This window comes from Lampris incognitus, chromosome 2 (assembly GCF_029633865.1).
Source record: "Lampris incognitus isolate fLamInc1 chromosome 2, fLamInc1.hap2, whole genome shotgun sequence".
Taxonomy (NCBI): Eukaryota; Metazoa; Chordata; class Actinopteri; order Lampriformes; family Lampridae; genus Lampris; species Lampris incognitus.
The window spans coordinates 3,794,123-3,815,906 of NC_079212.1; the positions used below are offsets into that span (position 1 = coordinate 3,794,123).

At 48.3% G+C, this 21,784-nt stretch overlaps 2 protein-coding genes across 5 annotated transcripts; one reads left to right on the top strand and one right to left on the bottom strand.

Moving 5' to 3' along the window:
- The first annotated feature begins 243 nt into the window (after nt 1-243).
- LOC130108534 (cell division control protein 42 homolog) lies at nt 244-7,911 on the top strand. Of its 3 annotated transcripts, none has more exons than XM_056275505.1 (6): nt 244-384; nt 2,369-2,503; nt 2,616-2,688; nt 2,778-2,887; nt 5,015-5,212; nt 6,071-7,911. In XM_056275505.1, exons 2-6 carry the CDS (start codon nt 2,399-2,401, stop codon nt 6,158-6,160), a joined length of 576 nt encoding a protein of 191 aa, XP_056131480.1. In that variant the 5' UTR covers nt 244-384; nt 2,369-2,398; the 3' UTR covers nt 6,161-7,911. The 3 variants fall into 3 exon arrangements, with proteins under 3 accessions (XP_056131480.1, XP_056131482.1, XP_056131481.1); XM_056275507.1 differs by having other exon boundaries at nt 6,075-6,118; XM_056275506.1 differs by lacking the exon at nt 6,071-7,911 and adding an exon at nt 5,385-6,013.
- A 58-nt stretch (nt 7,912-7,969) lies between these two features.
- Nucleotides 7,970-20,514, bottom strand: LOC130108533 (F-box only protein 6-like). Of its 2 annotated transcripts, none has more exons than XM_056275504.1 (6): nt 20,168-20,514; nt 17,224-17,485; nt 14,242-14,356; nt 14,053-14,148; nt 12,374-12,509; nt 7,970-12,245 (listed from the first exon to the last, which is right to left on the bottom strand). In XM_056275504.1, the coding sequence occupies exons 1-6, from the start codon at nt 20,276-20,278 to the stop codon at nt 12,084-12,086; spliced, it is 882 nt and encodes a 293-aa protein (XP_056131479.1). In that variant the 5' UTR covers nt 20,279-20,514; the 3' UTR covers nt 7,970-12,083. The 2 variants fall into 2 exon arrangements, with proteins under 2 accessions (XP_056131479.1, XP_056131478.1); XM_056275503.1 differs by having other exon boundaries at nt 7,970-12,272.
- Nucleotides 20,515-21,784: the final 1,270 nt, after the last annotated feature.

Below are 21,784 nucleotides of genomic sequence, written 5' to 3' on the forward strand. Positions count from 1 at the left end.
CGAGGAAAGGAAGCGAGGGAATGGGGCGAGGAAAGGAAGCGAGGGAATGGGGTGAGGAAAGGAAGCGAGGGAATGGGGTGAGGAAAGGAAGCGAGGGAATGGGGCGAGGAAAGGAAGCGAGGGAATGGGGTGAGGAAAGGAAGCGAGGGAATGGGGCGAGGAAAGGAAGCGAGGGAACGGGGCGAGGAAAGGAAGCGAGGGAATGGGGCGAGGAAAGGAAGCGAGGGAACGGGGTGAGGAAGGTGACGTCACCGTCTCCGCTGTCTGAACTCTGGGTAGGCTGCGGTCGAGGCTCCGCTCCCCCACCGAACCGAGCCGCCGCTGCCAACGCCCGGCTGAGCAGACAGCCCTGAACCCACACGGAGGGACGCTGATAGCAAACCGGTGGGTCACGTTTCTTTCCTTTATGGCGGCGATTCTTTCACACGCACACTTATGATGATATGGCCTGTCAGCGTTACACCGCGACAGCTGCTGGGATTCACATACAACCGCTATGCTAGCTGGCTAGCTAGCTAGCATGCTAATATCTGTCGACCGGCCGGCGGCTATTGGAGCTAGCTAGCTAGCTAGCATGCTAATATCTATCGACCGGCCGGCGGCTAGCTAGCTAGCTAGCTCGCCAGCTAGCTGGTATTAACCGAGCAGCCCGCCTGTTGAGACGGACGTGGTGAGTAAACCGAGTACGCCGCATGGCGCGCCAGCTACCGAATGTATCGCAGATGTCGGAGTGATGTGTGGGAACCGACCCGACAACCGCTCGATGCCCACGATGCTGCCGAGCAGCGCCGGTTAGCGACCCGGTGTTGCCGCGGTTAGCTCTCACGTCCGCCCTGCAGGACGGGGACGGGGACGGGGTGCGACATGGATTAGCTCGTCACACTCGCTGCTTTTCTGCCCGTGTTTCGGTTCTGTTTTATCTTATTTTTTAATTTTTTCAAAAGGGGGTGGGGGGGGGGGTCTGTAGAACCTGATAATGTAATAAATTCCCCAATAATGTAATAACCCCGATAATGTAATAAAAATCTGCTCTTGAGTCCATTGGAAATGCAGTAAAACCTGATAATGTAATAACTTCCCGATAGTGTAATAAACTTCTTACCAATAATGTAATAATGTGTTACATTAACGGGATGTTATTACATTATCAGGTTAGCCTTAATTTCCCTGGTCCTGATAATGTAATAATTCCCCAATAGTGTAATAATTTAACAGCAGACCACCCATAAATGGATTCAAGTGGTGATACTGCTTAAGCAACGCAAGCTCGAGAGGTCTAGCGCCACCGACAGGTCAAAGTTGGACGTGCATGAATGCTCTACTCTTCCTCAAAGCTACTTCCACACATGTTTTTTCTCAGTTGGGCCATTTTATTACATTATCAGGTTTTATTGCATTTTCAACAGCCTCAAGTGCATTTTTATTACATTATCAGGGTTATTACATTATCGGGGATTTATTACATTATCGGGTTCTACTGGGTCTAAAATTGCATAATGAACATTGACAAGATAGAAGAGGTGCAAGGGCCGATGTCTTGTATTCCTGTCAGGTAATCTTCAGAGTGAAGATTTGGGATCAACATTTCTTATTAACTCGGATCTGAAATGCACTCTGGTATATGAATTTCATATCGCAGAGTGTTCCCTGCCATGTTATTGGTATTAACACAGTTGATTTGTAAGCATGATTGTTTAAAGACCATCACTTCTGTCTTGTATCTAACATCCTCATGATGTGGTTATGAAATGAACAAGTGTGATATGCAAGGCCGAGGTTGTGGTTGTTTCGATCATCCCTGATAAGATTGTTGTGCCGTCCACGTACGAATTTAGATCATAATCCTTAATCCAGATAAAGAACAGTTTATCTTTATTGGAAGGGTTATTGGGTTCGAGCCCCTGGGATAGTCCAACCTTGGGGGTCGTCCTCTGTGTGGAGTTTGCATGTCGCCCCTTGTCTGTGTGGGTTTTCTCCGGGTGCTCCGGTTTCCCCCCACAGTCCAAAGACATGTAGGTCAGGTGACTCGGCCGTCCTAAATTGTCCCTAGGTGTGTGTGTGTGTGTGTGTGTGTGGGCCCTGTGATGGACTGGTGGTCTGTCCAGGGTGTCTCCCCGCCTGCTGCCCAGTGACTGCTGGGATAGGCTCCAGCATCCTGCAACCCTGAGTAGGCTAGGCGGTTTGGATAATGGATGGATGGACGGATGGATGGATGGATGGACAAAAGGGCCGGTACAAGAATATATGAAGTAGTTGTATACATATGTGGGATGAGTGCTGTTGGCAGAAGCGCACTCCTTATTTCATGGCTCTTGTTCAAGTTATTTTAAAATCATTCTCCTGACACAGTTTTCATCCTCCTTGCCAGGTGTCGCAAGTAGGACCAGAGAGCACAACGATGCAGACTATCAAATGTGTGGTGGTTGGTGATGGGGCAGTGGGAAAAACTTGCCTACTGATTTCCTACACAACCAATAAATTCCCCTCTGAATATGTGCCAACAGTAAGTGTTTTTCTCAAGGAAAAAAAAAGACAACACTTCGTTGTATTTTTTTTAACAGATTCTGATTGAAACTAATTAATTCAGGACTGACGTTGTTTCCTTCTTCTAACAGGTGTTTGATAACTATGCAGTGACTGTAATGATCGGGGGTGAGCCATACACCCTCGGCTTATTTGATACAGCAGGTGAGACATAAATGCATTTCCATGAAGGGTTTTAAAAGAGGCAGTTATTTAGTGGTACGGTAGGTAACATGTAGTCTGCTTCTCCACAGGCCAGGAGGATTACGACAGGTTACGGCCTTTAAGCTACCCTCAGACAGACGTTTTCTTAGTCTGCTTCTCAGTTGTTTCACCCTCATCATTTGAAAACGTTAAAGAAAAGGTGAGTTATTTAGTTTGCCTCTTAACCAAGTTATTTAAAACGCATGCCCAATACTGCAGGTATTGCACAATCTAAAAATGTTGTTGTTGTCACATGTGCGTCAATCAGTTCATTACTTTTGCTCTTTTATATGAGATTGGCAAGACAATTACAAAGCAGTGAGTTTGAATCTTGAAATATTTTGTTGTTACGCTGAACCATTATTCCAAAGTAAATATGGAGCTAAGATCTGTGAATGTCAAATTAATGGCCCGGCATCTCCACCAGGCAAGGTGGGGCAGTGGTTAGCATGGTCGCCTCACAGCAAGAAGGTTCTGGGTTCGAGCCCCGGGGTAGTCCAACCTTGGGGGTCGTCCCAGGTCGTCCTCTGTGTGGAGTTTGCATGTTCTCCCCGTGTCTGTGTGGGTTTCCTCCGGGGGCTCCGGTTTCCTCCCACAGTCCAAAGACATGTAGGTCAGGTGACTCAGCCGTACTTAAGTGTGTGTGTGTGTGTGTGTGTGTGTGTGTGTGTGTGTGTGTGTGGGCCCTGTGTGATGGCCTGGCGGCCTGTCCAGGGTGTCTCCCCGCCTGCCGCCCAGTGACTGCTGGGATAGGCTCCAGCATCCCTGCGACCCTGAGAGCAGGATAAGCGGTTGGGATAATGGATGGGTGGAAATTAAAGGCCAAACACAAATTCTCAAGAATGGCAACAATCTGTAATTGTTTGCTTGGTGTCTGAATGAAAAGGCCTTCTGTAGGATAAAACTAGAAAATATGTTTGGCGGGGGGGAAAAAAAACTACCCTCAATGCTCAAGCCTCCATTTAAAAATGTGTGTATTAAGCTATGCCTCACTTTGTGGTTGGCTTTTGTCCCGTCTCTGTCCTTCCTGGAATTGTTTACAATGGCCCACTGTGTGCTACAGTTGTTACGTAGCATGTCAAACCGTCTCCATGCGACTGCGTCGAGTTTGAAGCATCCACTGTGGTCTAAGAACCGTTGATCATGAGGTTGCTAGAACCTCATCTTTTCAATGCAGATCTATCTTGAGGCAAAAGCAAACCACACATAGATCTGTGTGTTGACGAAGGCTACAGCGAGTTAGAAGGGAAATCAGAAAAGGTTAATGGAACGAAAGCCAATAAACCTCGAATATTTGAATAATAAATGAGCAAATGCTTCTTGTAGCATACAGCTGCACAAATGTGTGGACAAAAGAGCAGTGTGTATGCAGCGATCTAGTTGGTTGACTTGCTGGCCTAAAAAAACACAGACGGACCATTTAGCAGAGAATAGGTTACAGTAATTTACCCATTCCAGTGAACAAAAGCCCCACTATCGATCTCTTTGTTTATTTGCCCTCTTTTCTGCTTTTGATGCATAACCCTACAAGCAGTGCTTTCTACTGGCAGCCATGTTTCATAGGGACTCATTCCTCACAACTCCATGTCCTGGTCCAAATGAAAACACAAAGCAGATGCAGTTGACTTTTGTTTCTGTCCGACAGCCACATCTTTTTTTCTTGAGTTAATTAAATATATGATGTTTATGAAAAATGTAAAACTCTTGCATCGGGGGCGTCCGGGTGGCGTAGCGGTCTATTCCGTTGCCTACCAACATGGGGATCGGTGGTTCGAATCTCCGTGTTGCCGCTGGCTTGGTTGGGCATCCCTACAGACACAAATGGCCGTGTCTGTGGGTGGGAAGCCGGATGTGGGTATGTGTCCTGGTCGCTGCACTAGCGCCTCCTCTGGTCGGTCAGTCGGGGCGCCTGTTCAGGGGGAGAGAGACTGGGGGGAGTAGCGTGATCCTCCCACGTGCTACGTCCCCCTGGTGAAACTCCTCACTGTCAGGTGGAGAAGCGGCGGGTGACTCCAAATGTATGGGAGGAGGCATGTGGTAGTCTGCAGCCCTCCTGCAGACTACCACACTAGACTAGTCTGCAGAGGGGGTGGAGCAGCAACTGGGACGGCTCAGAAGGGTGGGGTAATTAGCTGGATACAATTGGGGAGAAAAGGGGGGGGAGAATCTTGCATCGGTTGTTGTTGGTTGTCACATTTTTACATCGGTGACTTTAACTGCACCCCTGTGAGAAGTAGTGTTTTGGTTTTTAGTGATGAGTGTTTTGGCATTTGGTTCTTTACCACAGTGGGTCCCTGAAATAACTCACCACTGCCCCAAGACCCCGTTCCTGCTTGTTGGGACTCAGATTGACCTGCGAGATGATCCATCCACAGTGGAGAGACTAGCCAAGAACAAACAGAAACCCATCACTCCGGAGACGGCAGAGAAGCTGGCCCGGGACCTGAAGGCAGTCAAATACGTCGAGTGCTCAGCTCTGACGCAGGTAAGACGTCCCGCTCAGTAAATTCTCGTCTCGGGTGTGATAACCACACGCCTCGGAACGCAGTGTAGCTGCCTAACCACGGTGTAATCTTGTGCTGTCTAACTTCTGCTAACCGCTTGATCTAACTGTGGTGGTGTTCGCCTTTCTCTCCCCCTCTTGTCTCTGTCCATAGCGAGGACTGAAGAACGTATTTGATGAGGCTATCCTAGCTGCTTTAGAGCCCCCTGAAACTCAGAGAAAGAGAAAGTGCTGTCTATTCTGATGTCTTCTCCAATCTTGCTTTGCCTCTTGATTGTCTGCTGCTTTATTCATTGTAAAGAAATGTCTATTTGTCACTAAAATGACTATGATGGTCTTTTAAATTTTGTGCTCATTAACTTTGTTTTTCCATCAGTTCACTTCTGCTTTTGTTTCAACTTTGACTAATTACAATGATCCATGCTGCCTTGGCATGTATGGCGAGGGTGCCAATCTTCACTTCTCCTGTCTCTGTTCTCAATACCTTGTGTGCAAGTTTACATTGACTGTACGGAACAGTTTGGTTTTTATTTGAAGTTTGGTTAGTATTGTACTTTTCTTTTGTATCCCTACAAAGCACTCGTGCCATGTGCTGTGTTTGAGGGCAATAGTGAAGATTTGTTGTCCTATAATCCAGTCTTTTCTTCTTATCTACTTAAAGACCTTTCACTCAGACAACATTACCATGAGGGAAGTCTTGTATTATTTGAATAAAGGAACATTTTTGATTGCTCTTCTCCAGCTCTAGTCAAATTTTATTTTACAGTCCATTCCCTCTACATTTTGAATTCCATCTGAGACATAGTTCTGTCTTGAATATTCATGTTTTTTTCTCCACAGAAAGGATTAAAGAATGTGTTTGATGAGGCAATACTGGCTGCCTTGGAGCCCCCTGAACCTAAGAAAAGACGTAAATGCGTTCTGCTCTGAGTTCTCTTCCAGCCTTGTCTTCTAGCACCACCTCCTAAAGCTAGCTTAACAGTATTGCCGAGATCCACACCTCTGAAGCTGTAAAACCACATTCCGCAAGTTGACATGTTGAGATATCTTAGCCTTCCTCACACCCTTTACCAGTTCAGAGTGTTGACAGAGGATTTGGAGATGCAGTACCTAAACAGTTTGTCTTAGATTATTTTGACCTTGCAAAACAGTTTCATGACATAAACACTGGATGTTTGTAATTCTAACAATTCACCACGAGTCAGTATGATAAGTGTTGTAGACACATGCACACCACCGTTGAGCTGCAGTGCTAACATGTTTACAGCTGCTCATTGTGGTCCAAGTGTAGACCTGATGGTTTACTGAAATAATGCAAGTTTTATCGAACCACTTTTGAAATGATGTAGATGTTGTGAAATGACCTGTGGTTGTAATGTCCAGGAGTGACCGACTAGAGCCGGAGGCCGTAGAGAGCTCCCGGTAATGGTGATGGCAAGAAAAGAACGTGTGTCAGTGAATGAGTGGGATGCTGTAGTGCTGTCTTTAATACATGTGTCTTCTGTCCAGCACTTCCCCACACTGTTGTTTTCACACAAGTTCCGTTAGCATTGTCCCACTATGCTACATGTGCATTCCTGGCATTTGTTGCTTCCCGCTCAGTATTACTTATGGTGACAGTGCTCATGTTTTTATTTTAGTCTTCCATCACTTTTAACTTGAAGTCACTGGCTTTTTTTTTTCTTTTTTTTTTTTAAAAGCCATCAGCCTTCTAAGAAAATGATGGAATATGAAAATTGCACATTCCAAGTCTGGTAAGATTTTCCAAAATTGTAAATGTCTCCCAGGTTTCGCAAAGGCCATGGAAATTTGCTCCTTTCTTATCTAGTCGGGTGTTCAATCTCTAGTGGCCTTGTTGGGAAATCGAAGGTATTGAGACTTACGGGAGCGAGCCAAAACTACCTTATTATTCCCTCTGAAGTCCTAGTTAGCTTACCATACCACGACCAGGGACACTCAAACCTGCTGTTTATGCCGATAAATGAAATTGTTTGAAATGTTTTTTTGTTTTTGTTTTTTTAAAGAATAATCATGTTGGTCTTGATTGATGGGGATTTTTCACCTTATTCAATTAATAGGATTTTGTTACCTTCCTAATTTGAGAAATACTAAGCACAAAATGACCTCTAAATGACTCACCGCAGGCCTGTTTTTGGTAGGCAGGGCTTCACGGGGGTCATGGTGATTTAAGTGTGTCCTAACCTCAAATAAACAAATATTGAATTGGTCAACTTTAATCGGGTGAGTTTGAATCGTGATTTTTTTTATTTCTATGTTAAGCTAATTTTTTTGTACCTGAGGGGGAGAAAAATGCACTACATGTAAACTAAAATGTAATGCCAACCTGCTACACCAGGTGGCGTATGGAACATTTAAAGGTCAAGAAATATAAATCCGTCCTCAGTATTTGCTCTATAAACTGCTTAAATGACCCTCACTGAAATCCAGTTAGCGTAACAAGTCTGATGTAATTGTTTAGGTTTTGTCTTATTTGCCAATGAAAACGTGAAGTTAGGCTGAAAGCAAGTTTAGAAATGACTAAGCTGTGGATTTACATAAGTTCCTTTGGATTGTCTGACTTGTTCTATTTTACCTGAAAATCATACTGTATCTGAGGTGTGACAACATGGTTTACCGGGACAAAAAATAAAAAACAGTATCATCAATAAACCTTTCTTTAAACACGATGTTGTCCGGTGACCTGGTGTGCATAGAAATGACTGGACCAGCAGGGGGCGGTATGGCTTCTTTATTAAGCTGTATAAAATAGAACGACGAGAGGGGGAGACAGGAGGGAGACGGCGGTATAAATAGGTTCGAAATTCCACAACAAAAACAAGCCTCACTTCCTTCATATCAGCTTCACATAAGGCTGATGACTCGATGATCTGTGCAAAGACAATTAATGAAATCAGATGCTAGCCACGCCATACGAACATTTCCATTTTGTTGTTTCACACCACTTGGCCCCCTCCCTTGAACGAAGGGACCCCCCTCCCCCCATAGATAATAAAAAACATTACGTACAAAACACAAATTCCCCATTTACGAGAGAGATGCACGCAATTAAAGGGTTACGTCTTCTGACCCTCCTTCACATCACATGGAGCTTCTTGACCAACACATGCGCACAAGACACTTCATTTCCTGCAGCATGGCGGCAACGTTGATGTAGTAACTGGTTAAATGGCTTAGGTTCAAATATCTTCAGCATGAGAAACGCAGAGTGATAATATTTTATTCATTAATAGACACCCGGGTGTATGACAGGGGCCCTCTTTGGCAAGATATATTTGTAGATGTGTCGCTGCTTGACTGCTCTGGTAAGAGGAGACTTGTCCTCCACCAAAAACAAAACGACCACATAGGTCGTTCATACAAGCGGCTTATTACAACCTAGTTACGTTTTAAAGTTAAGCGCCCTCTAGCGGTCGTGTTGCCAATAGCAGTCTTAGTCAGGAGATCAGATGGATATTTTCCTACTGGCTCCATTTGAGAATTCCCGGCCATGGTATCTACACTACATCACAATACGTACGTGTCAGAGGACACGTTTTTGCGAGACCGAAAAACGTGTATATGGACACGTATTAGTTGCCACTGGGGCCGCAATCCCGTCTTCTGGGTACTGGGGGCGCAACAAAAAGGGAGGACAGCGTCATGGTGGCAGCAGTCCTGCAACCGACATAGTGGATGAATGCGGGAGGTGCGGCAAGACGCAGCACACCGATGAGCGGAAGTGTCCTGCAATGAACAGGAAGTGCAACAAGTGTCATAAAAAGGGACATTGGGAGCGTGCATGTCACTCTAAAGCGGTGACAGACGTCACTGAAGAGGTTAAACAGCTGCACTTTCTGGGAGAAGTTGGCAGACAGCAGTCAGGAACACTCGCTCCGCCATCTTTGTTCAATATTTTTGACGTTCTATTGCGTCATGACACCTAGTAGGCTACAGGGCGCCCCTAGCGGCATCTGTGAGATACGTGTCAATGAACACGTATAAGTGACTTGCAGAAGCCTGTCCATACACACGTAAAGAGGAGGCGACCGGTCTGGATAAACTGGGGGGGGGGGGGGTCAATATACCATGTTTGAGGTCTCTGCGTGAGCTTTAACTTTCATGGTATAACGTGCAGAATTTCACTACGATTGCTCTTACGTTTCCAATTCATAGCAAATCGCTCAGCTTTTCGGCGAAAGCGCCACATGACTGTTAGATTGTAAATCCCAAAGTGCGTCGTGCTAGCAACAACAACAAGCATTGCATAATGGCTTCTAGAAGGCGCTGCCGTGAAAACGTGGGTCCAAAAAGCAACGGACCCCTGCTTCGTTCCAGTCGCAGCGACGACCCTCAGCAACACCACAGCCACGGCGTTCTTGCTACGGTCACCCATGCGTAGAACAAACTGGCCAATAGTCGCCTCCCGGGCCACTTCCGTTCCATGCGAGCGAAGGGGCGAATAAAACTATCGCTTCCGGTGGCGAACGAAACGTGAATGGTTGACGCTACATCCAACGGGGCGTAGGCACGGAAGTAGCCGTGATTGGCTGTTGCGTCGGCCAATAGACAGCGCGGAACCTCGAAGCGCACTGACTCGAAACGTCGACCCGGGGGTCCTTCGACTACGTATGACGTCACTGATTACGTTACAGTTCATTAGCTGTGTGTGTTTTTTACCGTCCACGTTGACACAGCTGGTTAGTAAGGGTGCGAGGCCGCTGCTCCTAAACTAAGCTAGCGTAAACTACTAATAACACACGTTAGCCCCTAGCTAACGGGTCTGACCCTTTAGCCCCTAGCTAACGGGTCTGACCCTTTAGCCGAGCGGTTAGTGACGTCGCCTTGTGGTGCAGTACACCTCGTATCAAATCCCGCACCGGGCAAGAAAATAACCGGTTATTTTCTTGCCCGGCGACGTCACTAACCGCTCGGCTAAAGGGTCAGACCCGCCAGCTAGGGGCTAACGTGTGTTATTAGTAGTTTACAGTAGCTAACTAAGCTAGCTAACTATCGTCCAAATTAATTCGCCCTGGCTAATTGCCGTCTGGCAGTCAGGGCGCTTCGAGGTTCGGTTCCGCGCGGTCTATTGGCCGACGTGACAACCAATCACGTCAAGAACACTTCCGGGAATTTGAAGCGTTCTTGGCGTAGCGTGGACTTGTGTATTGGAACAGTACTCGGACCGCGACTGGTGACGTTTTACAAGGACGAGAACCCGGGCTGCCAGTCTTCCCTTCGCGTGCGGTTCAACTTGGGTGATGTTGATTGGCGAATCCGCAGCCTCGACCAATAGCAACGAAGTAGGTGTGGTTGACCCAATTCGGCTGTAATTGGCTGTAGTTTTCTGGCCAAAACCCCGCTGACATCCGCCTTTTGACCCCGCCCACAGGCGGAGGACGTTAGCGGGGGGTTTGGCCAGTGTGAAAGGACATTAGCCGGTATTGTGCGACGTTGCCCGTGACAACTACAAACTGCCCCACAAGAGAGATGCTGCCTGGCTGGCAGGGAGTCGTGAGACAGGTACTGAACGTAAATAAGTGGAACATGTATTAATAACATCAGTTCGTATTTCTTGGGATACAAATGTAACTCTGTACAGCAAAGTTCTTCCTGCGTATTTGTCCATAAACTATGATATAACGAATACAAGTGAGACAATTAAGTGAAGACATTTATCTTTCTCTGGTCCTCAGTGGGCCTGTGATGGCCTGGCGGCCCGTCCAGGGCGTCTCCCCGCCCGCCTGCTGCCCGGTGACTGCTGACTGCTGGGGTAGGCTGGCTGCAGCATCCCGCCCCCCCGAGAGCAGAGTAACGGGTTTAGATGATGGATGGAGGGATTCAGCAGGGTAACGGGTTTGGATGATGAATGGAGGGATTCAGCAGGGTAACGGGTTTGGATGATGGATGGAGGGATTCAGCAGGGTAACAGGTTTGGATGATGGATGGAGGGATTCAGCAGGGTAACAGGTTTGGTGATGGATTGAGGGATTCAGCAGGGTAACAGGTTTGGATGATGAATGGAGGGATTCAGCAGGGTAACGGGTTTGGATGATGGATGGAGGGATTCAGCAGGGTAACAGGTTTGGTGATGGATTGAGGGATTCAGCAGGGTAACGGGTTTGGATGATGGATGGAGGGATTCAGCAGGGTAACGGGTTTGGATGATGGATGGAGGGATTCAGCAGGGTAACGGGTTTGGATGATGAATGGAGGGATTCAGCAGGGTAACGGGTTTGGATGATGGATGGAGGGATTCAGCAGGGTAACGGGTTTGGATGATGGATGGAGGGATTCAGCAGGGTAACAGGTTTGGTGATGGATTGAGGGATTCAGCAGGGTAACGGGTTTGGATGATGGATGGAGGGATTCAGCAGGGTAACGGGTTTGGATGATGGATGGAGGGACAGGATAACGGGTTTGGATGATGGATGGAGGGATTCAGCAGGGTAACGGGTTTGGATGATGGATGGAGGGATTCAGCAGGGTAACGGGTTTGGATGATGGATGGAGGGATTCAGCAGGGTAACGGGTTTGGATGATGGATGGAGGGATTCAGCAGGGTAACGGGTTTGGATGATGGATGGAGGGATTCGGCGGACATTCTTCCCGTCGCAACACCAACAGCCGCTCACGTGTGACCCGACAACCACAACTACTCAAACGGACTACAAACCGATTTCCGCATACGTCACATCCTGCACTGCCCACGTTCAGTACGACAAGCTAACGAAGTTCGACTCGGCGGGTGATGGTTGCCGTAGTCTTGGCCTTCATTCGCGTATGTGTGACCGTAGAATAGGCAAACAAGACTTGGGGGGGGGGGTGCAGTTTAGGTGAGGGCCGGAGGGGAGCGCTAGCGGTGTTCAGGTGAACGCTCCACTGAAGGACATATCTCAACGCTGCTGTCAGTCAGCCGGATTCCATACCATCCCGCCCAGAACTGTGTGTCTTGCCCTCCATGGGTGAACCGGATGTACCGCACCCCCGGGCCATAGTTCCTGAACACGTGGGTCATCTGGGACATAAACATTAAGACAGACATCTGTTGTTGGTTGTAACGTTTGAGTGGCTGTTGCAGCTAGAAAAGCGCTACATAAAATGCAGCTTGATTGATCGATTGATCGATTTATGTTCTGCCAATACCTGATTCCATTTCTGGTCATTCCACTGCTGAAAATAAATGGTCTCTGGAGCAAATGTGTGGAGAGGCTCTTTGTTTTGGTTCAGCAACTCAACACTGATTCCATATTCACTCCCACTGTCCCACCGCGGTGCATACCTGGAATAACACACACACACACACACGGTTGTTGTTTTGTTTTCTGCTTTTTTACAACCTGGGTCTTGTTTTTGCAGTTCCCAGACAGAAAAATTGCTGTGGCCTGGACCCATCCCACACCTGGCACTTTTATCCGGCCCACATACCGCGTGGAATGATGGCACGTGGGTGGTCCGCTTCTGTTTGCCAGATCTGGGCCAGAACCAAGCCATAGCAATGCTACATGTGCCACATATTTGCCAAAGGTGGCCCATATTTGTTTTGAGGGGATTCAAGTTTAATTGCGCATAACATCTTCATAAATGGTATTTTTGGAAGGAAATCAAAGTTTCCATGATTCATAAATGTGAACACCAACTTTTTTAAGTCATTCTAAGTACAACTATAATAAATGTGCTCAGGTCTGACATATGTAGCAAACTAATAAATAGGGGTGTAAGAAAATATCAATACACTGGAGTATGGCAATATTATCATTTGTGATACTGTATTGATTCTCAAAACCACTATCGATTTTTAACTGTTTACATGTAAAGGTTGGTGACAAACATGTTGTGTTGTGTGTAACCCCACGACCCCTAGATAACAGTGTTGTAATCTATCTTCAGCCATTTCACTCTTCCACGCCAACCCAACAACGTAAACTGAGACAGGAAGTAACATAAGCACAAAGAACACAGGCCTATGAAACCCCAATATATCACCTTTCTTACAGCATCACAATATATCACCTTTCTTACAGGACCACAATATATCACCTTTCTTAAAGTATCACAATATATCACCTTTCTGACAGCATCACATTATATCACCTTTCTGACAGTATCACAATATATTACCTTTCTGACAGTATCACAGTATGTCACCTTTCTGACAGTATCACAATATATCTCCTTTCTGACAGTATCACAATATATTACCTTTCTGACAGTATCACAGTATGTCACCTTTCTGACAGCATCACATTATATCACCTTTCTGACAGTATCACAATATATTACCTTTCTGACAGTATCACAGTATGTCACCTTTCTTACAGTATCACAATATATCACCTTTCTGACAGTATCACAATATATCACCTTTCTTACAGTATCATAATATATCACCTTTCTGACAGTATCACAATATATCACCTTTCTTACAGGACCACAATATATCACCTTTCTTAAATTATCACAATATATTACCTTTCTGACAGTACCACAGTATATCACCTTTCTTACAGTATCACAATATATCACCTTTCTGACAGTATCACAATATATCACCTTTCTGACAGTATCACAATATATCACCTTTCTGACAGTCTCACAATATATCGTGATATATTGAATCATAACCCTGTATCATGACACGTATCATATCACCAGATTCTCACCAGTACACAACCCTACTAATACATGTGGGCAAATACAATACAGTCCGTGGCCCAGTGAGAACAAAACAGCTTGGGTTGTAGTAGTACCTTAATTAATTGAGCTTGCAGCTAAGTAGTGAAATAAGTTAGCAGGGAGGGTGATTTCACATGTATTTTTCTTACCAGTCAGATATTCTGATGTCAGGCTGAACGTGGTCCATGAAGGAGGCGCTGTAACCTTCATTCTCCAAGTTAATCAGCTGAGACTTCCTGCAGAGACTGAAGACAACAGGTGTGTTGTGCGGTTCAGATTTTGAATATACAGTCAGAGCGCGATGTGTATTTACCCCACGTCTGCTCCCGTTTACTCACTGGTAAGAGGTCACGAAGCACTTCTGGACCACTTCGTTGGGATGGGGCACAAACACCCCCTCTACTTGCCACCTGTCGCCACCATTGGCCAAAATCTGCCAGCCTTTGAGGTTCTCTGTGAAAGAGGCAGAAAGAAAGATTTATCTTGTGGTCTCTTGTTTTACCTCAGTGGTTGTACTCAGGGTTAAAATCACATGGACTAGGGGTCATTTCACATTGGGCCACCCACACTAAAAATAAACGCACTCATGATACTATAATGATACTACAATGCACTTTGGGCAAAAAACATAATGCATTAGCACTTTACAATAATGCACTTTATAAAGGGGTCACAAGTTACTTTGTTGTTGGTTAAGAACTCATTTATTGATGCGTTGTAAATTAGCAATAAACTGTTACGACACATTTGATAAAGATAAATGGACTGGTCTCTGTATACCCCAGCATCATCCATCCATCCATCCATCCATCCATCCATCCATCCATCCATCCATCCAGCCATCCATCCATTATCTGAACCGCTTATCCTGCTCTCGGGGTCGCAGGGATGCTGGAGCCTATCCCAGCAGTCATTGGGCGGCAGGCGGGGAGACACCCTGAACAGACCGCCAGACCATCACACAGGGTCCACACACACACACACACACACACACACACCTAGGGACAATTTAGTACGGTCGATTCACCTGACCTACATGTCTTTGGACTGTGGGAGGAAACCGGAGCCCCCGGAGGAAACCCACGCAGACACGGGGAGAACATGCAAACTCCACACAGGACGACCTGGGACAACCCCCAAGGTTGGACTACCCCGGGGCTCGAACCCACGACCTTCTTGCTGTGAGGCAACCGTGCTAACCACTTAGCCACCGCGCTGCCCCCTTTGAAAAATATACCTCATGTAAAGTGGTAATTCCACATATGATACTACTTATACCTTGGTGTAATAGCAGTAACACGCCGTGAGATCTAGGACCAGGTAGGCAGTCGCAGACCAGGACACACACCAATGAGTGTTTCATATGTGCCGGAAGGCGAGTGCACAATGCAGTCTAAGGGAATCCTTCAAAATCAAGATCGTAAAATACCATCACCAAACTTAAACGATTACTCCATAACAGTCACCATTACTACGTACACTCTCCCACCAGGTTACATCTCATAACACTCTACTACCACCACCACCACTACCACCACCACCACTACTACCACCACTACTACTACCAGTACTACTTTCAGCTGCTCCCGTTAGGGGGCGCCACAGTGGATCATCCGTTTCCGTCTCTTCCTGTCCTCTGCATCTTCCTCTGTCACACCAGCCACCTGCATGTCCTCCCTCACCACATCCATAAACCTCCTCTTTGGCCTTCCTCTTCTCCTCTTCCCTGGCAGCTCCATATTCAGCATCCTTCTCCCAGTATACCCAGCATCTCTCCTCCACACATGTCCAAACCATCTCCATCTTGTCTCTCTTGCTTTGTCTCCAAACCGTCCAACTTGAGCTGTCCCTCTAATATACTCCTTCCTAATCCTGTCCTTCTTCATCACTCCCAGTGAAAATCTTATCATCTTCATCTCTGCCTCCTCCAGCTCCACCTCCTGTCTTTTCATCAGTGCCACTGTCTCCAAACCATACAACATAGCTGGTCTCACCACCATCTTGTAAACCTTCCCTTTAGCTCTTGCTGGTACCCTTCTGTCACACATCACTCCTGACACTCTTCTCCACCCACTCCACCCTGCCTGCACTCTCTTCTTCACCTCTCTCCTGTACTCCCCGTTACTTTGGACAGTTGACCCCAAGTATTTAAACCCATCCACCTTCACCACCTCTACTCCTTGCATCCTCACAACTCCACTGTCCTCCCTCTCATTCACGCATAGGTATTCCGTCTTGCTCCTACTGACTTTCATTCCTCTTCTCTCCAGTGCATACCTCCACCTCTCCAGGCTCTCCTCCACCTGCACCCTACTCTCACTACAGATCAAATGCTCCATCTCATAACACTACAGTACATCATTTGTGTAAGAGAGACAAACAGGCGGAGAAAGAGAGAAAGTGACAGCTCTAGCGAAGAGAGGGGAGTGAGAGCAAAAACTTCACAACAAATAGGCTTCTGCACAATAGTCTGCACATTCTGAATATGTGGATTCCACCTAACTTGCAACACAAGATCGTGATCCCATAGGTCAGGCGGTGGTCCCATCACTTTAAAGTTGACACAATTCTTCTAACTAAAGCCGTGAAATTTGTTTTAGCTGTGATAGGTGTGTCATGTGAGCCCGCTTGCTGGACGTACGAACTCTGCGAGTGTCAATTCACGAAAGCACCGTGAACGTAGAAGTGCAGCACTGGCATAGTACCGTGACATTTAAAGGCATTGTAGTGTCCGGGTGGCGTAGCGGTCTATTCCATTGCCTACCAACACGGCGATCATTGGTTTGAATCCCCGTGTTAACCTCCGGCTTGGTCGGGCGTCCCTACAGACAGAATTGGCCGTGTCTGCGGGTGGGAAGCCGATTGTGGGTATGTGTCCTGGTCACTGCACTAGCACCTCCTCTGGTCGGTCGGGACACCTGTTCAGGGGGGAGGGGGAACTGGGGGGAATAGCCTGATCCTCCCACGCGCTACGTCCCCCTGGTGAAACTCCTCACTGTCAGGTGAAAAGAAGCGGCTGGTGACTCCACATGTACGGGAGGAGGCATGTGGTAGTCTGCAGCCCTGGGATGGATCAGCAGAGGGGGTGGAGCAGAGACCGGGATGGCTCGGAAGAGTGGGGTAATTGGCCAGATACAATTGAGTCAGTTTATTAGGCTATGAAAAGCACCAAACGCTGCCACATTCAAACCTATAGTAAGGTATTTAAAATCGACAAATAAATCTAACATTAACTGAATAATTTCCCTTTTGCTAACAGCCTGGGGCAGGCAGTGCCTACCCTGACGGCACATCTCTGTAGCAGCTTTGTGGCTTCTTACCTTCCCCTCTTGTGTTCTTGAGCAGGTTTCTTCTCTGCTTGGTCAAGAAGTAAAACAATCTCCAGTCCTCTGGTATTTTGGTAGCATCACGTAGGTGAAACCCCTCTCGCCGACATCTCTCTCGCCATAAAGATTCACTGTCCACCACCTCTTTCCACACTCGACACACTAGCCGGCAAACACATACGACCTGACGGGCAGGGAGGTTCATGAAGATCTCCTCCATCACCTCGAGGGGAAGAACACTGAGTATGCCCGAAGGCTGACAAAATGACAGAAGAGAAACATATAATGTGAGCTGGGGCTCAAAATATCAATATTTCCCAAATTTCACAAACAAAGCTGCGATGACGCAGAACCCTCTGTCCCAAACTATAGTGCTTAATCTCGTTTTTCAAGCTGGGGCAACATACGGCGGGGTTTAAAGGAAAGCTCAAATATTAGAGTCACATCATGTCCGACACTCAAAAAAAGCTGCATGTAAAAAAAATACATGTAAGCTGAAAATAACAAAGATATCGATCCTTTATTGTCCTGCTTTGGGGAAATGTGTTGCCGTTGCCACAGCTTGTACACTATAGACTAGCTCTAGCTCCATACATGTGCACAGACACACACCCATGCACTCAGACATGGGTAAACATGTACCACATGGGTAACATGTTAATAAACTGTTAGCACACCGTAGAGACGGGGGAGGGCGGTCGCTGGACATTGACAACTATGCACTGCAGGAGCACAAGGGATTTTGGGACTGTTAGGTTCATGTTCAGATCATTGTTCTATTAATGTTGTGTTCATGTTTCGGTTACTGGGTTGTTTGTTTGGGGGTTCTACTCGGACTGGGTAGACGACCATTTTACTGACTGACTGACTGTAGGACCGTGACTAAGACTGGTGTTCCCAATAGCGATGCCGTTGGGGGAAGCCGCTGTTTGGCAACCGTTGGGGAGGGGCAAAATAAAAAAGCACCCCTGGAGACATGCGGTGTATGGGACACAGGAGCTGCCCTTCAAACGAAATCCCTGCCTCTTGCCTCCACCTTACCCGCCAGCTCGCCACACAGGTGTCGGAGGCGGGATTTCACTAAAAAATTAAGAGGGAGATCCAGAGACTGGAGCGGGACATCAAGCAAACCCGACGGAAACCGCCAGAAATGGAAGTCTTCCAGCCCACCCTGATAGCTCCAGTACACTGCAGCTCCACTGCCCCCTGGACACCAGGAAGACCAGCGTCAGGGAGCGCATGCTGCCTCCACTACTGAACGCCCCCTAGAGGCCAGGAGGACCATTGCCGGGGAGCACACATTACCCGCCGCTACCGATTGCCTCCTAGAGGCCAGGAGGACCAGTGCTGGGGAGCAGGAGGCAGATGTGACCCTGGTGTTGGTGAGGGGCTGGCTGGAGGCAGGGCGGTGCCCTGAGTGGACAGAGGTGTCAGCGCTGGATCCCGAGGTAAATGCCTACCACTCACAGTGGAGCAACTTCAAGCTCCACGATGGGTTGGCATAGCGGTGGTGGCATGCTCCTGGACGAGGAAGTGACCTCTTGCAGTATTGGTGTCCCGTGAGCTCCGTCCCCAGGTTCTCCAGATGGTCCATGGCTCGGTGGGGCACTACAGAAACGCCAAGACCCTCCACTGCCTCCAGGGGCAGTTTTACTGGCCTTTGCTGTCAACGAGACGTGCAGCTGCACGTACGCAGCTGGTGGAATTCTTGCACCAGCAGCATTCTTGCGCCTCATGTTTGGGCGGGAGTTCCAGACACCGGTTGACTTGGTGTTTGGGACCCTGCCTGAGCCTGAGATTCCCGGGGGAAAGCGATGGACTACCTCCGGAGATTGAGGGATTGCCTGCAAGTGGTCCACAACTACACCCACCAGACCAGCCAACTCTGGGGTACGGCAGAAGAGGGCCTATGACACACGCTGCCTTGGGCAGGCCTTTGTGTGAGGGGACAAGATATGAGTGTATTGTCCCCTTCGCAAGAAGGGGATTTCCCCCGAGCTTCACAGCCACTGGCAGGGGCTCTGCGAGGCCATGGGCCGGCTGTCTGAGGTGTTGTATGGGGTACACATGCCTGGACGGGGCCGCATGGTGGTGCTGCACCTGGACAGACTTTCCCCATACCGCCCCCTTGCTCCACCTGTTGTTTGGGCCAGGGCCAACAGTAGCACCCCATGCGCCAACCAGTGTGCTTCTCAGAACCCCAGTTGCACTTCCTGTGAGCCCCAGGCGGCCTGTTCGCCAGCAACGGCACCCTGGACATTTGAGGGACTATGTCTTGGGTGATGGAGTCGTCAAGGACAACTGACCCCTAAGGTGGGGGCTATGCAGCAACTGGGTAGGGCGGTTGCTGGGCTATTGACAACTATGCCCTGGGGGAGTGCAAGGGATTTTGGGACAGTTAACATTCATGTGCAGATTATTGTTTTAATAATGTTGTGTTCATGTTTTGATTATTGTTGTTCGTTTGGGGGTTCGACTCGGACCAGGTAGACGACCATTTTACTGACTGACTGACTGTAGGACCGTGACTAAGACTGGTGCTCCCAATAGGGACCTCGTTGGGGAAGCCATTGTTCGGCAACCATTGGGGAGGGGCAAAGTAAAAGAGCACTCCTGGGCTCGTGGGGTGTATGGGGCACAGGAGCTGCCATTCAAACGAAATCCCTGCCCCTTGCCTCCACCTTTCCCGCCAGCTCGCCACAATGTTTTGGATTTGAAGAAAAGCACCACCCCCCCCCTCCCATTTCCCCCAAATCGTCATTCACTCTGTACGTCTCAATGTTCACATGACAGGAACCCCAAGTTCCATGATGTCTCACGCACGGCAACAGCTGACGCATGCCAGCAAGAGGAAAAGTACCTGTACTTTCATTTAGGCCGTCAGGGGGCGGTAGAGCTATGTTGCCGGATCTATTCGGGTCCTGCAAGTATCACTTACATGTTCGGGTAACTGGGCATCTGGATCGTCCCTCAGCCCCTGTTTGCGCTTCGAGCCTGACTCCGTCGCGTCGGTGCTGCTGGTTAGTCCCATGGCGGCTCTCTTTCTCATTCCTGCCCCGCCGGAATCAGAGCAGACCTCCGGTCCCGCCGCGCCCGACCCGCCGGATGACCGCTAACACGGAAGTGCAGCCCTGCAACAGCGGAACTAGACGTGTCACGCCAGTCGCGCGCTACCAAACAGCCGCCGCTGTGCGTGACGACAGTTATGACACGACGTGCGGGGAAAGACCGCGGGGTGAAATCCCTCCCTGCTCTCTCGGTACTCACACGCTGCGGCGGGGCGACAGCGGCGTGACGTCCATCGCTTCCTTGACGCGACGACGACGTCGAGCGCCCTTCCGGCTCCTCCGCGAGCCGCGTACACCGAGTCACGGGACAGCGTGAGCCCCGCCCACCCGTACCGCCCCGCGCGGAGCGTGACGCGAGCTTCCCAGCAGCCACTCAGATAACGCGAGGGCTGAGGTCTCAGGTCCACCCCGGGTTAAGAGCGGGTTGAGGTCTCGGGTCCACCCCGGGTTAAGAGCGGGTTGAGGTCTCGGGTCCACCCCGGGTTAAGAGCGGGTTGAGGTCTCGGGTCCACCCCGGGTTAAGAGCGGGTTGAGGTCTCAGGTCCACCCCGGGTTGGCAGAGAGTTGAGGTCTCAGGTCCACCCCGGGTTGGCAGAGGGTTGAGGTCTCAGGTCCACCCCGGGTTAAGAGCGGGTTGAGGTCTCAGGTCACCCCGGGTTACCAGCGGGTTGAGGTCTCAGGTCCACCCCGGGTTGGCAGCGGGTTGAGGTCTCAGGTCCACCCCGGGTTGGCAGCGGGTTGAGGTCTCAGGTCTACCCGGTTAGAGATCGGGTTGAGGTCTGAGGTCCACCCCGGGTTGGCAGCGGGTTGAGGTCTCAGGTCCACCCCGGGTTGGCAGAGGTTGAGGTCTCAGGTCACCCCGGGTTGGCAGCGGATCATTCTTCAGTTCAGGGGGTTTTTCTGTCCCCAGGGTAGATTTTCAAGATTTTGTTTTGATAAAACCATTATTGTATTAGTTAGGTAGGTCGTGTTAGCTATAAAAAGACGTGTGTCTCAGTGAGGACATTTTAATACTTTTTCAGCATGTGGAAACTTCACATGTGCCAGAATCTCACTGTTGTGGGCTTGTCCCCGACCCAGACTGTTTAAGTCCCCCTCTATAATAAAGTCATAAAATGTTTAAAGTCATTAAAGCTTTACTTTGCATTTTCTCATGAGTTTAAAAAGACATATTTTCAAATCCATATGGTTTATATATGTGCAGTTTGCACATTTTTATAGTTATATATGGCTGTCCCTCATACATGTGTCATCACATCACACCCAACACTTTAGAGCAACAACGCTTTTTCAAACAACAACAAAGTGGTTGCCATGGAAACCAGAAGTGCCAGAGGCGCGTGACCAGTCACGGCAGAAGCGTGACTTTTTCATGTCACAAATGTAATGATAAGGTTTATATGTCCTGATCTGACAGGATGGTTATTACACATGTAAGTCATGTGAAGGTTTATATGTCCTGATCTGACAGGATGGTTATTACACAT

Bases quoted from the DNA above. Each gene is read 5' to 3' on its own strand.
- LOC130108533 (XM_056275503.1), bottom strand. From the start codon at position 20,278: ATGAGAAAGAGAGCCGCCATGGGACTAACCAGCAGCACCGACGCGACG. The intron at 14,357-17,223 runs GTAAGAAGCCAC...CCTCTTTCACAG, and splicing joins CAAGAACACAAGAGGGGAAG to AGAACCTCAAAGGCTGGCAG. The intron at 14,149-14,241 runs GTGAGTAAACGG...TGTTGTCTTCAG, and splicing joins TGCTTCGTGACCTCTTACCA to TCTCTGCAGGAAGTCTCAGC.
- LOC130108534 (XM_056275505.1), top strand. From the start codon at position 2,399: ATGCAGACTATCAAATGTGTGGTGGTTGGTGATGGGGCAGTGGGAAAA. The intron at 2,888-5,014 runs GTGAGTTATTTA...TCTTTACCACAG, and splicing joins TTGAAAACGTTAAAGAAAAG to TGGGTCCCTGAAATAACTCA. The intron at 5,213-6,070 runs GTAAGACGTCCC...TTTTCTCCACAG, and splicing joins AGTGCTCAGCTCTGACGCAG to AAAGGATTAAAGAATGTGTT.